The following is a 19,163-nucleotide window of genomic DNA, read 5'->3' as shown; positions in this document are numbered from 1 at the left end:
AAGGACTTTGCTCACTTGTTGAAGTTTTGTGTACTCCAACTTTCCAGGAGAACTATTTGGTGGTGGAGATTTGAGTATCTGTTGCGGGAGTTGCCAGTGATCGTGCAGTTTGACCCTTACACAACCGCAGCGGGGTCTAAATATAACCGTTCATTTGTGGGCGCACTAGCAATGGTCTACGTGACCATGTGCTCCATCCCCTCCCCTCCCCTCCCTCCCTCCTGCACTCCTCCGCCTGCATCACTCAAGACTTACAAACCTCCCGCGGCAGAACCAGCATCGCTCTCCGGGTCGCTTGGAGGAAGACGGCTGTGGGTCCCTCGGACAGAGAAGAAATCTAGACTCGGTTGCTTATTTGGACTCGGCTCCCCCCTGCCTCGGTTCTGATGAGGATCTCGTCCAACATGAGGACACCTTTCAGAAGCGGTTAAACCAAGCGATATTCACCGGCTCGTGCACTACATTCAATCCGGGTTTTTGGCTGGTTTTTGGGGCGAGACTACCCCCCTGGGAGCAGAGCTTCACGCCGGACTGGGATCGGAACTGGTGAGTAGGGTCCATCTCCGGCTGTCGGACATTAGCTGCTAACGTTATGTGATGCTTCAGTCACACGAAACGTGCGCTTTGTTTACGTTTTCGTCTTCGATTGTGCGGTTATGCAAGACGTTTTTGCGCGCAGACACGCAAGCACTGGGGCGGTTTGACCACTTGGGTCCGACGTAGAGATGAGCGGTCCCGCTAACTGACGCTATACCATCGGTTGCTACGGGTTAAGCTAGTAACGCGGCTAACTGGCGACTGGCCCACGCCCAGTCACGGTGTCCTGTCACACCCGCTGTGCCTTCACCAAACCCGCGGAACATGGTGCCTCACGGTGCCAGTGAAGTGCAGGTGATGTGTCACTAACCATTCAAATACTCACACGTGCATTCAGGTGATAGCGAGTGGACATTTCATTGATGCTTTAATGACAAGCCATGTCCGTGTACCGGTCCGGTTTGTCCTCTTCAGAAGTCTGTCATTTCATTTGTGGCCTCGTCACTGTCAAGCAGAACATTCATTGAATCAGAGCTTGTTAAACATCAGATAAGACTCTCTCACCAGAGGAAAATGGAAGTTACACAAAGTTAATGGCAACAATGAATGTCTTTTGTTTTTGTCTGAACCTGTTTAATTTATTAACGCTTGTGATTTTAGTTGGAAAAAGGTGCTAAAAATGTTGCTATAATCTGAAAAGAACTGCAGCCATGTTTCCAGGATTGTAGAACACAACACATTATTTACTTTTTATTTTAAATTAATGTTATAGCAGAAGTATTTCAATTTCAAGAATTTCCAGGAGCAGTCAGGAGAACAATCCTTAGGTTTTCTGCCCCATTTTAATGTATTTTATTTCTCAGACTGCCAGCTTTTGCTGTTCTTAATGAAGTCCAATTTGATAAGCAAAGGTATTATTGTTTTGATTACATCTATTTGTCATGTTTTTTTTTCCCCAATTGTTGAATGTATACTACCACAATATTTTTTTTTCCTATTCCACTATTCATTTCTCACCAAGCTTCTGTTTTGGTTGATGCTTGGCACTGCGATCAGAACAACCACAAAAATCTAAAAAAGTCCTTTTTTTTTGTTGAGGATGCTGGGGAATGTGCTCACCCACGTGAAATACTTTGCAGGAAAAAGAAAATATTCATGTGTAACCAATACTAAACTCGTATGAAAGAGAAACTGATAGAATGACTCAAAGCAAAACTCAAGATTAATGTCAAAAGTTTGTCAAATTGAGAGTGTCAACAGAAGTAGATGGGCGTCTTTTACAGTCTGCTGCTGCTTTTGCTTTCCTTTTGACAGTGCATTGCTAATGGATGTTGTGGCATTTGTAGAGTCCCTGTAAACTGACTTGAAGCAAGTCAGATACTCTGCTCACTCTAGCAAACTCATCAAGACTAATATTTCTCTCATAGTTTTGATAATATGTGTATCAGTTTGCTATGTTAACGTTGTGATCCTGTGACCTTCCCCTCATTTAGGAAAGTAAAGTGAATCTTTGGGCGGAAAGAAAAAGTTACAGGGCTGAGAGATGCATCAGAAAATGGGCAGTTATGATAAGAACGACATCTACTGTGAGTGTGGAAAGAGTTCGAATCATTATTTTCTTTCATTATGTCGAGGATTTGTCTTTTCAGTCAATGACACCTGGTCGCCTTTGTTCAGTAAGTTTTAATTCGCTGTCCCTAGAATACCAGTGTGTAAGTCTCGAATGTGATTCTTGTTTCTCTGTAAAAAAATAAGAGTATTTCTTTCAACTCCACAAAGAAGGTTTGCTTCTACCCAATGACACAGTGAGTGAGTTAAAGAGGCATAAGTTACTGTATTTACTGTGCATTATAATGTTCTTCTGGTGTGTTATTTAGCCATCATACAGCTGGTAGTTACATGTGTCAGGACTAAAGTGGCACTTATTTAGGAAGGTCTTCACAAAACGTAATCATACATTAACGTAATACTTTTTTTGCTTTGGAAAATTGAAAAATGTGACTATTTCCATTTCTTTGTTGTAACATACCACTGCTATGAGTCGTCCCTGCCACAGAAATTCCAACATTTGGAGAAAAACAACTTTAACCTGGTTGCCTCATGACTGCCAGTTCATTGACTGTATGGACAAGGACATGATGTCACAGCACTGTGTAAATACCAATTGTGTAATTTTCAAAAGAAGAGGAAATTACTGATCAGTGATGTGACAAAGTCAGAATGGCTCCATAGGTCCGGAAGCTCAGGTTTAGACAATGTCTCTCAAGCTTGGAAAAGTGTTGAGTAGCACAACCACTCCAGACTGCCAATCTGACCTACTTAACCTGGTTTCAAGATTAAGTTTATTTTCTAAATTATGCACTAAACACAAGCAATTAATCATTCTATATTGTGACCAACACAAAATCTGCTAACATATAAACACTTCCTCCCTGTGAGCCAGGCTTGCATATCATGAATTGATGCATGCATTGACTTGAATAACAGTCTTTATCGAACTGTAAAAAGAAAAACCTATAATCACGCTAGAATATTGGCTTCAACCCTTGTAAACATTGAATACAATTATCATTAACTGAAACAAAACCAGAGAAAGGAGCAAAGCCCTGCAGCAAATGGGAAAAAAATACTCCCAATTCTGGCCTCTGTGTTGAGGGAAACTCCGACACACTGGCCTTCTATTTCTTTCCGTGACTTGCCTGGGTTCTGTGTTAATATAGACTACAATGGAGTCCGTTTACCACACTGTTTCCACGACGACAGAGCCAGCCACGCTTGATTCTTGACACCACGGACAAAGGGAAAGTGATCAAATAAAGCTCAAACGTGAGATATGGGTCTGCCATTCCAGATAAACTTTGACTGGAGTTGAACTGCTCCTGCTTGGTCGTCAGACTGTTAGGTAGTGTTGTAGTCAAGTCTGAGACTGATCTTCAAATGAGCTGCAGTGGGTGCAGGCAGACATTGGTGAGCTTATCAGATGTCAGCTGAAACATCACCACCAGCACCAGTCTGACAAACAACAGCATGATGGCCTAAAAATGGTCTAAAACAGGGCGTCCAATTTCTCACGTTCAGGTCCCCCTCTAGCTGAAAGCCTGGTCGCTGGTCACGGCGCGATGACTCTGTGAGTGGGGTGGGTTGCCAGATTTTTCTACAGTGTTCTCTCGGATCTCACTTCAGCTCTGTGGGTTGCTTTTGTTTTTGGAATTGCAGCCTTTGCAATTGGAAGATCTGAGCCATCCTGTCTTCTATGGCGTTTCCATAGTGCCGGGGTGGTTGTGTCTGTGCCGTCACGTTTGGCTCAGTGTTGAAATGCCATTGTGAGAGCCCCTAAATATGGAATCACGGATTGGGTTTTAGTGCACTGCTGTTATCAAGGCCACCGAACTATCAAAGAGGTATGAGATATCTGCTGTCCAAGTAGGTCAGTAGGTAAACTGAATTCCAGACCTGGTGCCTCTGTTTTCAATCTGTTACCGGAGAAAAGTGACTTAACGTGGGGGTTTCATTTCAAATGTCATGCCATTATTGAAAACACAGGCATTTAGAAACGGCTAGGTTTCATCAACCGATTAGGTCAGCAAACACTTGTCACAATGACACAGATTTTCCCTCTTGGTCACGTACTTTGTTGGAGCCAGATGGTGTTGGTGTTCAGATTGTTTTCATACTGCAGTCCGACTTACTCACAGTCACATGACCATACACACCTTATTTATAGCCAGCGTGACACTGCACATTACCAACCACGAGGTGCTACTCCTGCTTGTAGTGAATTGTTCAGCCTTGCACGTGTCACTGAATGAGCGATGTAAATAACTGATCGATGCTTGGCGAAACATGAATCAGGACCTGGAACGTTCAGACTGGCTTTCTGGGCGACAGCTGTCTGTGTCAGTTGGTTCCCCTTGTTTGTGTCAGCTGGTATTACTGTCAGGGTCTACCAAGAGATGAAGGGATTTGTGAGCCAATAGAGCGCAAAAGTTAAATGCAATTACTCCCTTCAAGATACCTAATTTATTTAATTGTTGTTCATTTATTTAACTTGGATTCATAGTGAAACATGCATATAACAACACAAAGTTTATTTGTTACTCAGAACGATGCTGCTTCACTGCAAATATTTTGTTTTGACTCTGTATTAGTGTTGAAAGCATAATTTTCAAATGGCCGCTTGTCTAGCTCAAACTAGTAACCTGAACTAGTAATCTGAATCTGATGCTTTCTGGATGTTTCTCCATAGTGATGTGTTTGGATGAGTCACCAGTCTGGCCCACTTGAACTTGATCAACTATTTCCTGAATGTCTGCACGCGGGTTTGTTTCACTGTGTTGGCTCGAGTGTCAAAAGTGCAGTTGTGCTGCCAGCGGATAAATGATTCTCAACAAGTCACTCATTTGAAGCAAACAAGGCGTTAATTATTGGTGCATATAGTTGATGCGTTCTTATTTTGGTGTCCAGATCGACCGGTTTTCTTGGGCCTATTATGTCGGGCCACCATGTAACTATGGCGGTTGACTATTGATCATCTGGATCATGCCTTCCATTTGTCAAGGTTTTCACCCTCATGTTCATGGAATATGTTTCACATCAACTCTGTGTAAAGAGGAGTTCTCTGTGTGGCCTCTGAGGCCCTGGTGTTCATCCCACTCGCGCAGCGTATTAAATTTCAGATGTGAAATTCTGATGCAACTGGGGCTGCTTGTGGAAATTTCCACATCTCCTTTGGATTTCCGTCTCTTTTGGATGTCTCACAAGTGAAACAGTTGGGGCGGATGTTTGAGGCTGTACGTAGTCTGTCTTACTTTTTGGGGGAAATGAATGTTGAGTATGTTGAATAAACATATGTATAATAAAGCTGATACTAATAAATATGCAGATTTACTACACGGAGGAGCTGAAGTTTCATAGCAAAACAAAGTAGATGGGTGTCATAGAGGTCTTCTACAAGGTGCATCATGTGATCTGTACAGCTTCATGTCGGCCCTCTGTGTTTGTTCAGAAGTTGACTTGCTCTGCTTTAATCCTTCTCTGTCCGTTGGTAAATTTACGCAGGACGTTTACAGATTAATCGATTGTTCCGCCGAAAAAAGCAAAGTCCCTATTGTGGAACAATTGACCCCCGGCCACATTAGGAGTCAGGAAGTTCATCTGTCAGTCAAGGGCTGTTGCTCCGTCAATAAAGTGGACTGAAGAATTACAGTATGCAAATTCCGCAGCGACAAAGTTGGGTTAAAACGCCCAAAAACAGTCAGCAAATATAACCTAGCCTCTAGCTGGAGTGAACCTCCTTTGGTTTCCAAAACTTTTGTCTCAACTATCTATCTCTTTGCCTCATGAACTGGGGTTGATGGTGAGCACTTTCGGTCAGCTGGACATGTGATGGGTGAAGAATGGACTCACATGTCAAAGAAAAACATGCAGATACTCAACAACGGACTCTGAAGACAAACTATTATTCTATATATTTTGAGACACAGTGAACATTGTTTATTATTTTTATTGTTCAACATATCCATGTTGCTATTCACTTATTGTTGAGTTGAATCTTTTATATTTAAGAATATCTTTTATGTATCTTTTTTGTTTACTCATTTTCCTTCAATTTTCATTTTTTTAATAGAATGTTCACTTTTATATAATATACTTAATAGATCAAAGATGTAACAGAAAACCAGTGTTCCTTTTTGTTCGTATTTTGATTTAAACTTCTGTATTAATGAAAATTAACCCCAAGAAAACAATTGACAGTTGTGATCAGCTCCTTGTATAAGTACTATGTACTTATTTGGCCAACTGAGGGATGTGTTTTTAAACAGGATGAATGATTTACTGAACAGGATGTGCAAGCATCGGGGGGCTTGCGCTTCTTGATTCAACACCGATGCTGCCACTGACGGCTGCTTGTTTGAAAGGTAACTAATAACTTTCCTGTGTTTGTTTTCCCTCTTCAATTGTTAACCAGTAATAAGACAATTCACAATTATTTGACTTCCCGTGACCCACTTGTGACCCACTTGTGCCACCTCCAGTGTGTGTTGTCCCATTACCTTGATGATGATTCAGTCACTCAGCACTTCACCCACGTGACTTTAATGTGTCACGAATAATGGATTTTGGAGGGTTAAGTGGATTTACCCGTGATGTAAGTGAAAGCACATTGGAAGCAAACGTCTCATTTCTGATTTCTCAGTTTCTCTGTGTTGTAAAGTTACGCAGAAATATACAGGAGAAAATAGCAGAAAGGGGTCGGTATATTGAGAATTAAAAAAATACTTAGGTGAACTAAATAATATGAAGAAAATATGCAGCATTATTGGAAGAAAACCAGTGTGAAAAACACTGGATTTGATATTTCAAATGAAAATAGCAAATGAATTATTTAAAAGCGAGTCTTTTTTTTGTGGTTTAAAAAGCAAAATGATCATGGAGTTTGGTGAACTGTTTTTAGTTTGATTATGTAACTAGGTTCTCTCCCTTCTTGTTTTTTTTAATAGAAATCATGCACAATTACTGCAAACCAGTGCTGTTTTCGTCTGCGTCACATTTCTAACGAACAGGGAGTTCTATACATAGCTGAGTGGCTGATTACGTAATAGGCCGTGGCCTCTTGAAGATGTCGGGGAGGATGAGGTTGGAGTGAGAGAAGAGAAGATGAGATTCACAGCTGTCTGGCTGTTGAAATATTTACAGGAGAAAGACAAAATAGATAAACGCGCTGCTGTTTTGTTTTAGTGCAGCCAGTGTTTAGCACTTAAGAATTGAGATCAATTTTCACATGATTCTGGCTTTAAAGTTGGCTCCTGCTCAGATGATGACTCAGCTGTCAGGGATTTCAGTAGGAAGTGGAGAATCGGCTCAGCTTTTCATGGGTGAAGGTACCTGCCCATAATTGGCATTATCTTCTGAACCATTGTGTCGGAACCGTGCCAAAATACAAAGGCAGTGTTCTTTGATGTCTTTGCTTTTAGGAAGCTCAGAATTGGTACCTTCCTGCAGGGTGGCGTGCGACACTAAGTTGAGAGGCTCGCTCATCTGTTTGCATTTGAAGGAGTCATTTGCAATGGACACCTGCTGCTCAAGCTCCATGTCCATCAGGTGAGGTGAAGGTCAGATGACAATCCAGGCAGAGCGTTTTATTTCGATCCCATCTCCTGATGGACTGGTGGATCACATGGGAGAAAGGATAAGCTCATCCCCCGTCACCTTGGAGCGGCTGCAATGAGCCGCGAGATGGATGATATTAACCAAGTGTCAATGTGTAAAATGGCATCATGATGTGCTCATCAAAGTCACACCATGGTGTCGCTAAACTAAAGGCTTATCACAACACAAGAATAGTTATCTGCTGTAAAGGTCGTCCTTCATTTTACAGACTGTTCATGATTTGTTGCTTGTACTGTGTTCCAGATTGTTTTGTGGCTCATCTGTGCTGTAGAATATCAACATATAATATATATATACATATATATATATACATATAACATCAGCTTTTCTGGACAAGATCCAAGTTATGATCTATGCACCTTATCTTTCTTTTGTCTTTTGAACATAAAAAATATATGTATTTCCTGAAATGTGTATTTTCTGATCCAGCCTTTCATTCATTCCTTCAGTTATAAGGCTAAAAAGTGTTCTGTTCAACATTACATTTTCACCAAATGATCCGGTTACTTTGGATAGTTAAAAAGTAACTGGCCTGCTTTAAAAATATTTTTTTCTTTATTATATTATTATCATTTATTTATTGCGTTTTTTGTTAGTAGTCACTGTTTTGGAAAAACTTCATCGTGGCTTTTCACCCCCAAGATCATGAGGAATAGAAGAAGTGGTGGACACACCTCAGAAAATCCTTCCACCAGAGTGAATCCTGTCTCAGTCATGGTGGACAGAGGCATGTCCAGACTTGCCCCCACACTCAGGAGCACTTGAACAGAAGTCTTGTTGTAGGAACTAACCAGGACCATGTGCCTCATCCAGTGAAAGGTTTTATGAACCGACAGGATGTTTTGTTGTGGGAGTCATTCATCAAGTGAATAATCTTGGGTTGGGAAAGCGGATTTACACATTAGTCAGAGGGTGAATCATTGGTTTTTAGTTAACCAAGTGTTAGGATGGCTGCCTAATAACCTGTAAAAGTTAAATAGTTTAGACTGATTCTGTTAATCTTGAATGAGGACAGTATGTGCTTCAAAAGAAAGGTGCGTCCATTTTTAAGAAGTGATTGATGTTTATTTTTAATAGACCTTTTTGTTTTTCTAGTGTAAAGTAGTTGCATTTATATTGTCCCTTAGTTACTAGCCCTAAAATTACATTTGCCAAATTGTATTGTGCTTATGTTTTTTTTGGCTCAGGCGCTCTGGTTTTCTTCCCACAATTAAAAAAAAAAATCTGGAGGCCTCACGACTCCAGAGCACAAGTCAGTTGTTCCAACATGGCTGCATTTCTTGTTCCACACAGGGTATCCATGTGCTCTGGTTTGCCCGACTACAGCTTCAGGATGCCAAGTATAGGGTTCCAGAACCTTCCACTCAACATCTATATTGTGGTGTTTGGGACGGCCATCTTCGTCTTCATCCTCAGCCTCCTCTTCTGCTGCTTCTTGATACGGTAAGCTGCATGTGTTCTTCAGACATGAAGCCGATTACATAGTCATGCGACATTTCAGATGACTCTCTTGTAAAATCCACTCTTCAGAAATCGTCGATTATCCTATGCTCATCTAATATTTACTGAGATTCGTGAACACTATCAGAGAATCACTTAAAAAACACCATTATATTGTTGCTTAAAATGTTTTCAACCCACCAACTGCCCTGGCCTGATCGCCATCATGTGGTTTTACATTTGTTTGCTTCCATTCATGCAAATTAAATTCATTCAAATGAATTCAAATATATTTTTGTGTCTATACTATACTATAATATATAACTATAATACTGTCTAAGCATACCTGAAAGAGTGATTGCTTTTGTTTCCTCCTGCTTTTTTGTTTAGAGTGAAGTTACAATAGAATTTTAGCAGCTATCAAAACATAACATTTTACTTTCATGCGTGTAACTCTACATGTTGAAATGATGATGATTGTGGTGTATAAATGGAACTTCATGGATGTTCCTCTCTTTTGACTCAAATATATGAACATATAAAAATATGTTTTGAGGATGGATTATAGTGCAAGTCAAGGCGGTGCCTTCATAGGTCAAGAGGTCATGTTGATTGTTTCCTCATGAGGTCACATGGACTGCAATAGTGTTCCAAAAGCATGAAGATACCAAAGGTTAATGATGAAACAGTCCCCTCTCGCTAAAAAAAAAAAAAAAAAAAAAAAAAAAAAAAACATGAAAGATGTACACTAGAGCTCTGCCGACACGTGTGTACCATCCGTTATCATTCCCTTATCGACACGCGCAACTTTTCTCACAGTCGCAGGTCACCTGAAGGTGAATCCAAAAGTGAGTTTCATACATGATTTTCTTTTTTGAACATTAAGTAGTAGCTTGTATGAGCCATGTTGACAAACAATTCACAACAATGAAAACCAATGGGGGCCATATTCACAAGACATGGTTCAAACTGAGGTCAAGTGGACTTGCGGCGGTTCGTCCTGTTCCCTCAGAAATACAATAAGCAGACCTTGAGCAATGGCAGTCAATCCCCAATGACCCTTTGAACCCAAACCCCACACCCCTGGGAGTCTCCTCACCTGCTGACCTCTTTCCAAATGTCAGTTTCTCTGCTAGACTGTGCTGCTTGTTTTACAGATCCCTCTCACTCTGCTGCGAGAGGTTAAGGTTACTAATAATGGAGGTAAATCTCACAAATCTACAAATTTATTCTCTCTTTCTCCTTCTTTTCTACACATTTGAATGTATTGTAAACTGTGCTGCCTGCTGTCTCTGTGATATTTGTTGACATTAACTGAAGCGTTGAGACCCTTTTTTGTGACGTATTCAGCTGATGTGTAACCCGATGAATCGACTGTAGCCTAGCTGTCGCCGCTGCTTGTGTTAAGAAATGATCAGTGCTAACATTAGTCCTCCCACTTTGGTGCAGACATGCAGCCAACAAACAGGATGCATTTATTATCCACTGATTTGCAAATGACTCTGTACTTGTGTTGTTTCCTCTCCTTCACCAGGGTGTCTGAATGTCCTTAGACTCTGACATAATTGAATTGATGGCTCTTGTCTAATCGAAGAGATGTTTGTGTTTGCGTGTCCGCAGGGTACGACACCAGGCGCACAAAGAGCTCTATGCATACAAGCAAGTAAGTTCTTCACAGGATTTTTTATTCAAATTCAAACTCATTTACTGTTTCACAAACATTTAAATGTATTTGTATAAGGCACATCTATTAAGTGTTTTAAGTATGACAGGTGAAGGGGACTTTTTTTTAATTTTTTTTTCTCTTCTTTTTGCTTCTATCCCTCCCACTTGAACAAGGGCACATTCACTTAGACATTTGTTTACCTCAATGATGAAATAAAAGTAGTTTAGGACAGTGATAATAGTAATATCAGAGATATAAAGCCAAGAGATACGGAGGAAAGTAAGAATGGAATTTAGAGCTGCCCATGCAGAGTCATATATATTTGCTCACAACTTGGAAATTACTTTCTGTAGTCCATGAAGGCCTTTCATCATGGGGCTATATAGTCAATGTCCACCATCAAAGGAGATGAAATGTTTACGTCTGGATTTATTCATCAGATATGTATACTCATGATGAAAATGGTGGCAATGAAAATGATTGCAATTGCTTTAAATTTAACCAAACAAGTGGGACATTGACGCAAAAATGTTGCGATGCGCGTTGTTGTCTTCTTGAATCCTTGTGGATGTTTTGGAGTGTAACCAATTGACTTCTTGCAAGGAAGACCCATAGGGACCCTAGACAGTAGTGATGGGTAGATGAGGTATCATGAAACAGTATTGCAGGGGGGGATGAAACAGTGTCCACTAGATGGCACTCTTGGTTTAGAAATGATGTGAGATTTGATTGAATTCGTTGTTCAATTCCAAACATTTCACAGCAGACAGTGCCATCTGGTGGCCTCTGACAATCACAACACCGTTTCATGAAACCTCATCGACACTTCAATACTAAACAGGAACTCCAGTTTATAACAAAGTAATTGATGGTCGCCCTACTAAGAGATTAAATGTTTGGATTCCACAAATGATATGATGTAAAGCAGAACCAGTTTCTAATTTAGGGACCGAGTTTAAGTTGTGTATAATATAAAACGGAAGAAAAAGATAGAAAAGAAGGTCATTAAAGGTGATCAAGGTTTTTAAAAATGTTTTTTGAAAGAACTATAAGCTGGTTAGAGTGTAATTGGGATTTTTTTAACTCTTTGAGAGTGTTTTTCGAAAGGAAGAAAAGCTGCATAAGATTCAGTATAGTGTTTGAATTATGACACCCAAACACAGGTGTTACACCAGAGAACAGGACGATCACCTGTCATTTTTTAATAATGATACTAATTGATCCCTTATTCTCTGCAGGTCATTCAGAAGGAAAAAGTCAAAGAGCTAAATTTGCATGAGGTAAGCACCTATCTGTCGACGACACTTCCATATCACACATTTCTGGAAGACATCTCCGGGCAGAACGTTCTGTCATGTAATCTGATGGAGGGACACGCTGTGCTGGGTGATTCAGCCATGCGAACAATGCATCGGTGCCATTAACATCCCATCATTTTGTCCCTGTAATGTCGCTTGTTAGAAGAATGTGCCTGCACATGAGTCAGCTCTCATTAGACGAGATGAATTCTCTGAGGAAGGATTGCATGTGAGGTCAGGTGAACACAAAACCCATGGCTGTTATATAATGAAACTCAGGCGGGACATGTGATTTCTGCGTGTGTCCTTCTGTTTCAATGAGGTGCGTTTAAGCTGTACTCTCACTTCCTGTACCCCTCAAACGTGTCACCATGTCTTTTGGAAGGTTGTGTTTGGGTCACAAGTGACCTCTGCCCCCGATTACATAGCACTAAGGGCTGAATGTAGTTGGTAATGACAGTAGCTGCTGTCACATCTTTGTCGATGGAACCGTCGACCAGTCCGTGATGCTGAGCTGAGGGTGTGGAGTGGAGTCTGGACGTCGGCTATCTGATCTTCGTCCATAAACAACAGCACATTTACAACTGTCACAACAGGCCGCAGGCCTTTATTGTGTTATGTTTTTATCGAGAGCGACGGAGGGTGACGAAAGGTCCGGGTCAGTGGCGGGGAATTTTGTTTGGACAGATAGAACACCAACACGGTTCTGGTTGGATGACCTACATTTGAAGAATCCACAGTTTAGGGAAGACAACTTGTACAGATGTGTAGTCTGTCCAGTTGTTGTACATGGACTGTTTAATCCTGACCACAATCTGTTGTGCCTTGTAGTTCTCTGCAGTTATACGCTGACCATATAAAGCTGTTTATTTTCCCGGGGGGTTAGCTGGACAAATGTATGTTATGTTTGTATAATTACAATGAATTTTACTTGAAGAAAGGCAGAAAATTCTTCATGAAAAATCACGTGAGCCGTTTTAAATTGTAGTCTTCTTATCTCTATGCATTTTTTTTTTAAGTCAAGACATCATTGTGATTGAAAGGTCTATCGACCTTTAGGTAGGTGTTCCCATTCCAGAGTGGTGCTGCTGACCAAGTTCAGCCAGCATATATAAGGAAGGTTGTCCTCCCTCCGTCAGGGAAAAAGTGATGAAATTAAGAGTCAGGAAGCTTTTCCAGTTGAAAGTGTAGTGAATGTTCAATAGATGACCTGAAAAAGGACTTTCTCTCTGAAGCTAAAGCGGCGGGATATCTACTTTGAATTGATGGGAAAAGTCTTTTTCACTTTTAATAGGATCACCGAGGTAGACGTCTAAAATAGCTACCTCAAAAGGCCTGAGGCTTCACGCTGTTCCTTTCATGTCGAGGTGTCCATCCGCCTTGTTTTCTGATTTCATTTTGGAAATTGGGACTGGGTTGTAGGAAGAGGGATAAAGATGCATTCAAATCTTGTCTTAGGAAGTTTAAAAAGGTGATGCAGCGATGAATTCATCTTTTGTCACTTTGTTGCTATGGACACTTTTCTCTGTCTCTGTTTGAGGCAGAGCTTTTCATTCGTTGTCAGTGTGTAGCATAAGGCCATGTTGAAATGAGGCCACCGTAAAAGTAGCAGATGTGGAGTCTGTGTACTGTTGATGTACTTTGGATTGAACATTCAAAGTCGTAGCGTGTCTCAAACAGAAGTGGCCCAAATCAGGGGCTTGGAAAACAGTTGTATTTGACGTTGACCGAAAACCTGGAAGAAAGAGAAATTGATGCTGAAAGAAGGTGATGTTGCTTGAAGGGGAAAAACTGCATCCTGAAATATGTGTTGTACATATATTGTGATCATGGGCGGAAAGTACAGTTTAGTCATTTATTTTAATTGCAAAGTATAGAGTGCACTGGAATATTAGCCACACCCGCTAAATATAAGCAGGAAAATTGATCTTGTTCATCATAAGCCGTACCAGTCTAGAAGGTGCAGGTGCTGTAGAAAATTCAGTGGCTTTTAGAAATGCGTGAGGATCACTTCTAAACTAGTTTTGAAAACGTGGTCCAGCATGGAGACTGACTCATGAAACAAACTGGGCAATGTTCTGTACTTGAATCATGAACTCCTCAAATCCTTTATTGACATCAAAGCGCTCAAAATGTCCGTAGTTCCGACACCACAGCTGGTCTCAGCTGCTGCTTCTCATCTCCAGTCCTCCAGGAGATCGACTCTATGGACGGAGCTCCAGGCACGTGGGCGAAAACAGCGCATTTTGAGTGCTTTAAGGTTAATAAAACGCCTGTGATTTCATCACTTTGATGTAATGAGGCTCAATGTTTTGGCAGCACGGCCCTCTCTAGCCTGTAAAAATCCATTTTTTTAGGAACCTTATCGTGATCCCGGATGCCACCATGCGCATTGGAGTCCAGATAAATGAATTAGAATATGTTATGTGACTCTCACTATGGCATGTCTTCAGAAACGCGATGCAGAAGATGAGCTGTGTGACATTTTGGATGTCACCGAAACTATCACTGCAGAGATGTTGATGAAGCTACGGAAATGTTCACAGCTTTTACTCATAATCAGAAGCTTTGTCTGCGGTCGTCCATGTCCTTGTTGATCTGCAGCCCATGTCTGACTGTCGCTAGATTCTGGCGCCACGTTTCGACACAAGGTTGTGTTAAAGTGGGTTAAGGTTCGCAGCTACAGACTGGGCCTTTTGTATCCAGCTGTGATTTCATTTTCCTTGTTTAGCAGAAGATATCTGAGGTGTTGCTGACATGTGACTCATCAGGCCAAAGCAGGGACTTTCTAGAGGAATGAAATACTCTCCCTGGACACAGGGGAGGAACACATTGTGGTTCTGAAGAAGTGGATCAGGAGTTCGATAAAGAACCTCGACTTTGGAGAGCTTCCACTGAGCTACAGGATTCTCACGGTGGTTTTAAACAGCAAATATTTCACTGTAAACCAAAGTGTTTTATAATGTCATCCCTCATCTGGAATGTTAAGTCTTGCTTCCCACGATGGTGACTAAGGCTTCCACTCCCTTACAGATATGCGCCGTGTGTTTGGAAGAGTTCAAGCAGAAAGACGAGCTCGGGATTTGCCCATGCAAGCACGCCTTTCATCGGAAGTGAGTCGAAGCTTTTGTTGACTTTACCACTCGCCATCAGTGGCTAAAACTGGTGCCTAACAATGTCATGAAAAGTGAGTCTGAGCTCCGTGTGTGTGTGTGTGTGTGTGTTGGTGTCCTCATCTTCAGTGCTTAAAATGTAATGTAACTGAGAGCAAGGTGTGTAATCTGAGATACCCACGCGTGACATGATGGATTGCTCCCCCCCACACACACACACCCACCCTCACACACCCCTCATGTCACTTCAGCTGAGTTGTTTATAACAGCATGAACGCCTCCCCTGCCCTAGTTTCCCCTCCGCTCACTGGAGAAGTGGTCACTCATTGGCTCCACGGTATAAACACTGGGGTTAGTCTGGGTCCTGCTGTTTGCTGAGAAAAATATCACATTCCTAAATTTACGATTCATTAACAGTCTGACCGACTGGGAGGGTTGAACCCAAACATGAAACGTACTGTAGAGCTCCCTGCTTATTCCTGGCTGCAGTCAAAAAAAGTTCAGAGGTCACCGAACCGAAACCTTAACACATTTTTTCTAAATGAGAACTCAGCTCCACCTAAAAGAACCCAGCTCTTGTCTCATGACGTCGACTTTGATTTTCCAGGTGCCTCATCAAGTGGCTGGAGGTGAGGAAAGTCTGTCCTCTGTGCAACATGCCAGTGCTGCAGCTGGCACAACAGGCCAACAGCATGGACCCGGCGGTGCAGGTCCCGCAGCCCCTGCCGGGCATCGAGAACCTGGTGTAGCAGACTCTCTCGAGAGCACTGGGCAGGCGCTTGATGGTGCCAGGCCGCTCGTCCGACTGGAGCCGCCACCAGACCGGTAACACACCCTCATCGCTCCGCCGCTTCTCGGAAGGACAGTGACGCAGAACTTGGTCGAGAAGTTCCAGTGGTTTGAAACCAAAGCACTTTTCCCGGATGAGGAGGAAAACAAAAACACAAAGCCAAGAAATACAATACACTTCAGTCTAGTTTTCCTTTAACAAGCACTTTACGAAAAAAGAATCTAACCTTAAACGCTTGTGTAGCAGTGTTACGTATTTAAACATTAACTATGAACTCACAGCAGCTGCCGCGGGAAGGTGACACACATCGATGCACTCACACACTATAGTGTGGGGTCGTTGAATTGTCCCCGTGTTTGTGTTTATTTATTATTGTGTCGTAGCACAATGAAGGCGCCACCTACACACAGAAATCCTTTCAGCCCTGTTGCACTCATAGACTGTTCCGTAACATGAAATCCTAAATGTTCCTCTCTAGAAAGTAATACACATGTCTGACATAAACATGAGATGATTCAGTTTGTTGTCAGTCTGAAGGAGTCACAGTTGCAGCTATTTCTTTCTTGGGTGATATTTGCCGACACAATGAACAAACAGAGTCGAGATGACTCGGGCTCAATGAAGTGAGGAAGCAACCCTTTACACATGGCTTCAAGGATCTTCTCTAGTGTCTGATGGAAATCAAATTAGCATTTTAGCATTAGTATCTTCTTCTGCACATCCTCAGATCAAACCGAAAGAGCATTTTAACCAGAACAACATTCAAATTCCTCCCAGAAAGGACTCAGGTTCGCTCCCCTCTATGAGTTGCCTCAAGTTGGAGTTGAACCCATGACCTTCTAACCGTGAGGTCGAGCACTAACCATGACCCCGCCATGCAGCCTATATTATATAAATGACAGTTGCAGCTGTAATTTTCAACCAAAGTTTCTCAGATTAGCTGCTCAGACTCACCTGATTTTTTTTCCACAACAAAAACATGACCTGAATTTAGATCACCTTCATGTCTGTTTTTTTTTTCATCTTGAGTCCCCTTCATTCATGTTACAGATCTCCATTTAATATTCCAAAAAGGTCATTGAAGTGACGTTTGTAAGGTCAGAAGTCCTGAAGTACTGCTGCTCTATGTCTATCTCTTGACACATCTGTGGGATACATCACAAGTATTATCATCATTGGAAGGAAATACTGGTACACCTGCGATGCGAGACAGAAGTGCTCCTGTAAATATGTAAACACAAACACCTGGAGGTATCTTAATCTCCTGTGCAGTACATAACACATAGAGCATTGGTAATAAAAATGTAACTATTTTATATCCAAATTTACCAGAAACGCACTCGTTCCTTTGCTAAAAAAATGTTTTATATTTTACCGTGAGAACAATCCACTACTGAAACTGAGCAACCAGATTCATCTGAACTTCAGTCTTATGAGTCGAGTTCTTCCTGTTGAAGGTATGAAATTGGGTTGTAATAACATTTTTTGGCTTGTCAGAGCCTGAAGCTGTTCAATCTCGTTGTTCATCAGCCTTATACGACCCAAATGGTCGAGTCACTACTAATTCATTGTGTATAAACAGTACACAAAGTCCTTTTGTAATACATTTTGTGGCTATTCGTTCCCCACTGTTCATCTCTGCGTTCGAACCGTCTTAATTTGAGCATTGAATGTACGTTACGCAAGCGTGAGAGCACGTTGTTTTCACCAAGTGGCCACTTGTATCACGGCATCAGAACTAAAGCTGCGTGTTCATATATTGTTGACGCTATATGGAAGCCCTTTTATCTTGAGTGTTGTGTTTCAATGTTAACACTTGAATCCTCGTCCACTTTTCCACGTCGAAGTGCCAATATGAGTTCAAGTGTGTGCCAATCACGGAAGTTAAGACTCTCATTTTGGGATAAAACGGCGGATAAATGTAAGAAGCCTCGGCTATAAATGGAGTCATGATGACTTGTAGCTATTGACGTCAGTGCTGCTGTGAGAGATGATGATTAGACACAATCCTGTGGAACGTCACCACCAGCAACAGCCTTCAAGTACTCGCCCCAACTGGGAGTCGGCAGCAGCACAAAGTCCCATGGAATTTGACTCCTGATCTCCACCACTGCCTTCCCAAAGTGAACTTTCTTCCTGTCTTATTTATTTGTCGTGTCTCTGTCAAAAAATGAATTACCCCCATATACACACTTCTTTTTTTTTTAACACTGATTATGTTTGTGGAATTCCACAGACATTGTTTGTAAAACTAAGAATTCTGCAGCAGAATATTTTTGGAGATAATTGCTGTACAGTATTTGTAAGCTCTATTTTTGTATATTTGCTCTTCTAAGACAATAATGTGTGGATTTCCTTTTCCTTATTTTTGCTAATTTCATGTTGATTCATTGTAGAAAGAAATGTTGCATGTGACAGACTTGAACTGTAAATAAAGAAAAAGGTGTTGCCCTTAATGTGTTTTGATATTCTCTGTGTTTTGATGTGTATATTGAGCTGTGGAGTATAATTCACTTCATCTTGACTGTAGTTCTAACCTTGTAATCCCAACAATACCAACCTGCTGCCATCCCTCGACATGGCCAGTAGATAATCACCAGATCTTATTTGTTTTTCTTTTCTAATTCAACTGAATTTTTTTTACACACGACAGACAATGCTCCTGTTATTCACACGGGTAACACAAAATGAAAGTCTTTTAGTGCTACAAGTTCCATCCACTCCATTCATAATACATAAATAGACAATAAATCCCTTTTAAATGGAATAGATATGAAAAAATTAACATTTGTGTTGCAAAAGCCAAGAAAACCAAACCTTGGTCAGATCCCTACTGTCCAACATTTGAAGTCGTTCGTGAAAAGACAGAAAGCATTAAGATTATGAACCTTATTCAGGTCTCCATTTGTCCGCAATATTACTCCAAGATCGTTTATGAAAAATGGAAGACGAGGAACGACGAACAGGTTTAATATTTTAGATATAGATAGCTGGTGCTGGTTCAGTATAACAGCAGCACCTTGTGGCCGTTTCTCTAAGTGCAGGATGCATGTATTTAAACGTTAAAACTAACTTTAATGGAATGTCCTCATCCGTTTTCAGTACTTCAAGTGACTGACCAAAATATTTTTTCCTTTTTTTATGTTTAT

The 19,163-nt window shown here is 41.3% G+C and overlaps 1 protein-coding gene across 1 annotated transcript; it reads left to right on the top strand.

Moving 5' to 3' along the window:
* The first annotated feature begins 236 nt into the window (after positions 1-236).
* rnf24 (ring finger protein 24) lies at positions 237-18,470 on the top strand. Its single transcript, XM_053855950.1, has 6 exons — positions 237-546; positions 9,001-9,150; positions 10,768-10,810; positions 12,052-12,093; positions 15,145-15,224; positions 15,832-18,470. Exons 2-6 carry the CDS (start codon positions 9,008-9,010, stop codon positions 15,971-15,973), a joined length of 450 nt encoding a protein of 149 aa, XP_053711925.1. The 5' UTR covers positions 237-546; positions 9,001-9,007; the 3' UTR covers positions 15,974-18,470.
* The last annotated feature ends 693 nt before the right edge of the window (positions 18,471-19,163 follow it).

This window comes from Synchiropus splendidus, chromosome 2, assembly GCF_027744825.2.
Source record: "Synchiropus splendidus isolate RoL2022-P1 chromosome 2, RoL_Sspl_1.0, whole genome shotgun sequence".
In the NCBI taxonomy this organism is placed as follows: domain Eukaryota; kingdom Metazoa; phylum Chordata; class Actinopteri; order Syngnathiformes; family Callionymidae; genus Synchiropus; species Synchiropus splendidus.
This window is presented reverse-complemented; position numbering and strand designations above follow the sequence as displayed.

Excerpts from the sequence above, each read along its gene's own strand:
- rnf24 (XM_053855950.1), top strand. The coding sequence starts at position 9,008 with ATGTGCTCTGGTTTGCCCGACTACAGCTTCAGGATGCCAAGTATAGGG. Across the intron at positions 9,151-10,767 it reads TTCTGCTGCTTCTTGATACG|GGTACGACACCAGGCGCACA; the intron begins GTAAGCTGCATG and ends GCGTGTCCGCAG. Across the intron at positions 10,811-12,051 it reads AGCTCTATGCATACAAGCAA|GTCATTCAGAAGGAAAAAGT; the intron begins GTAAGTTCTTCA and ends TATTCTCTGCAG.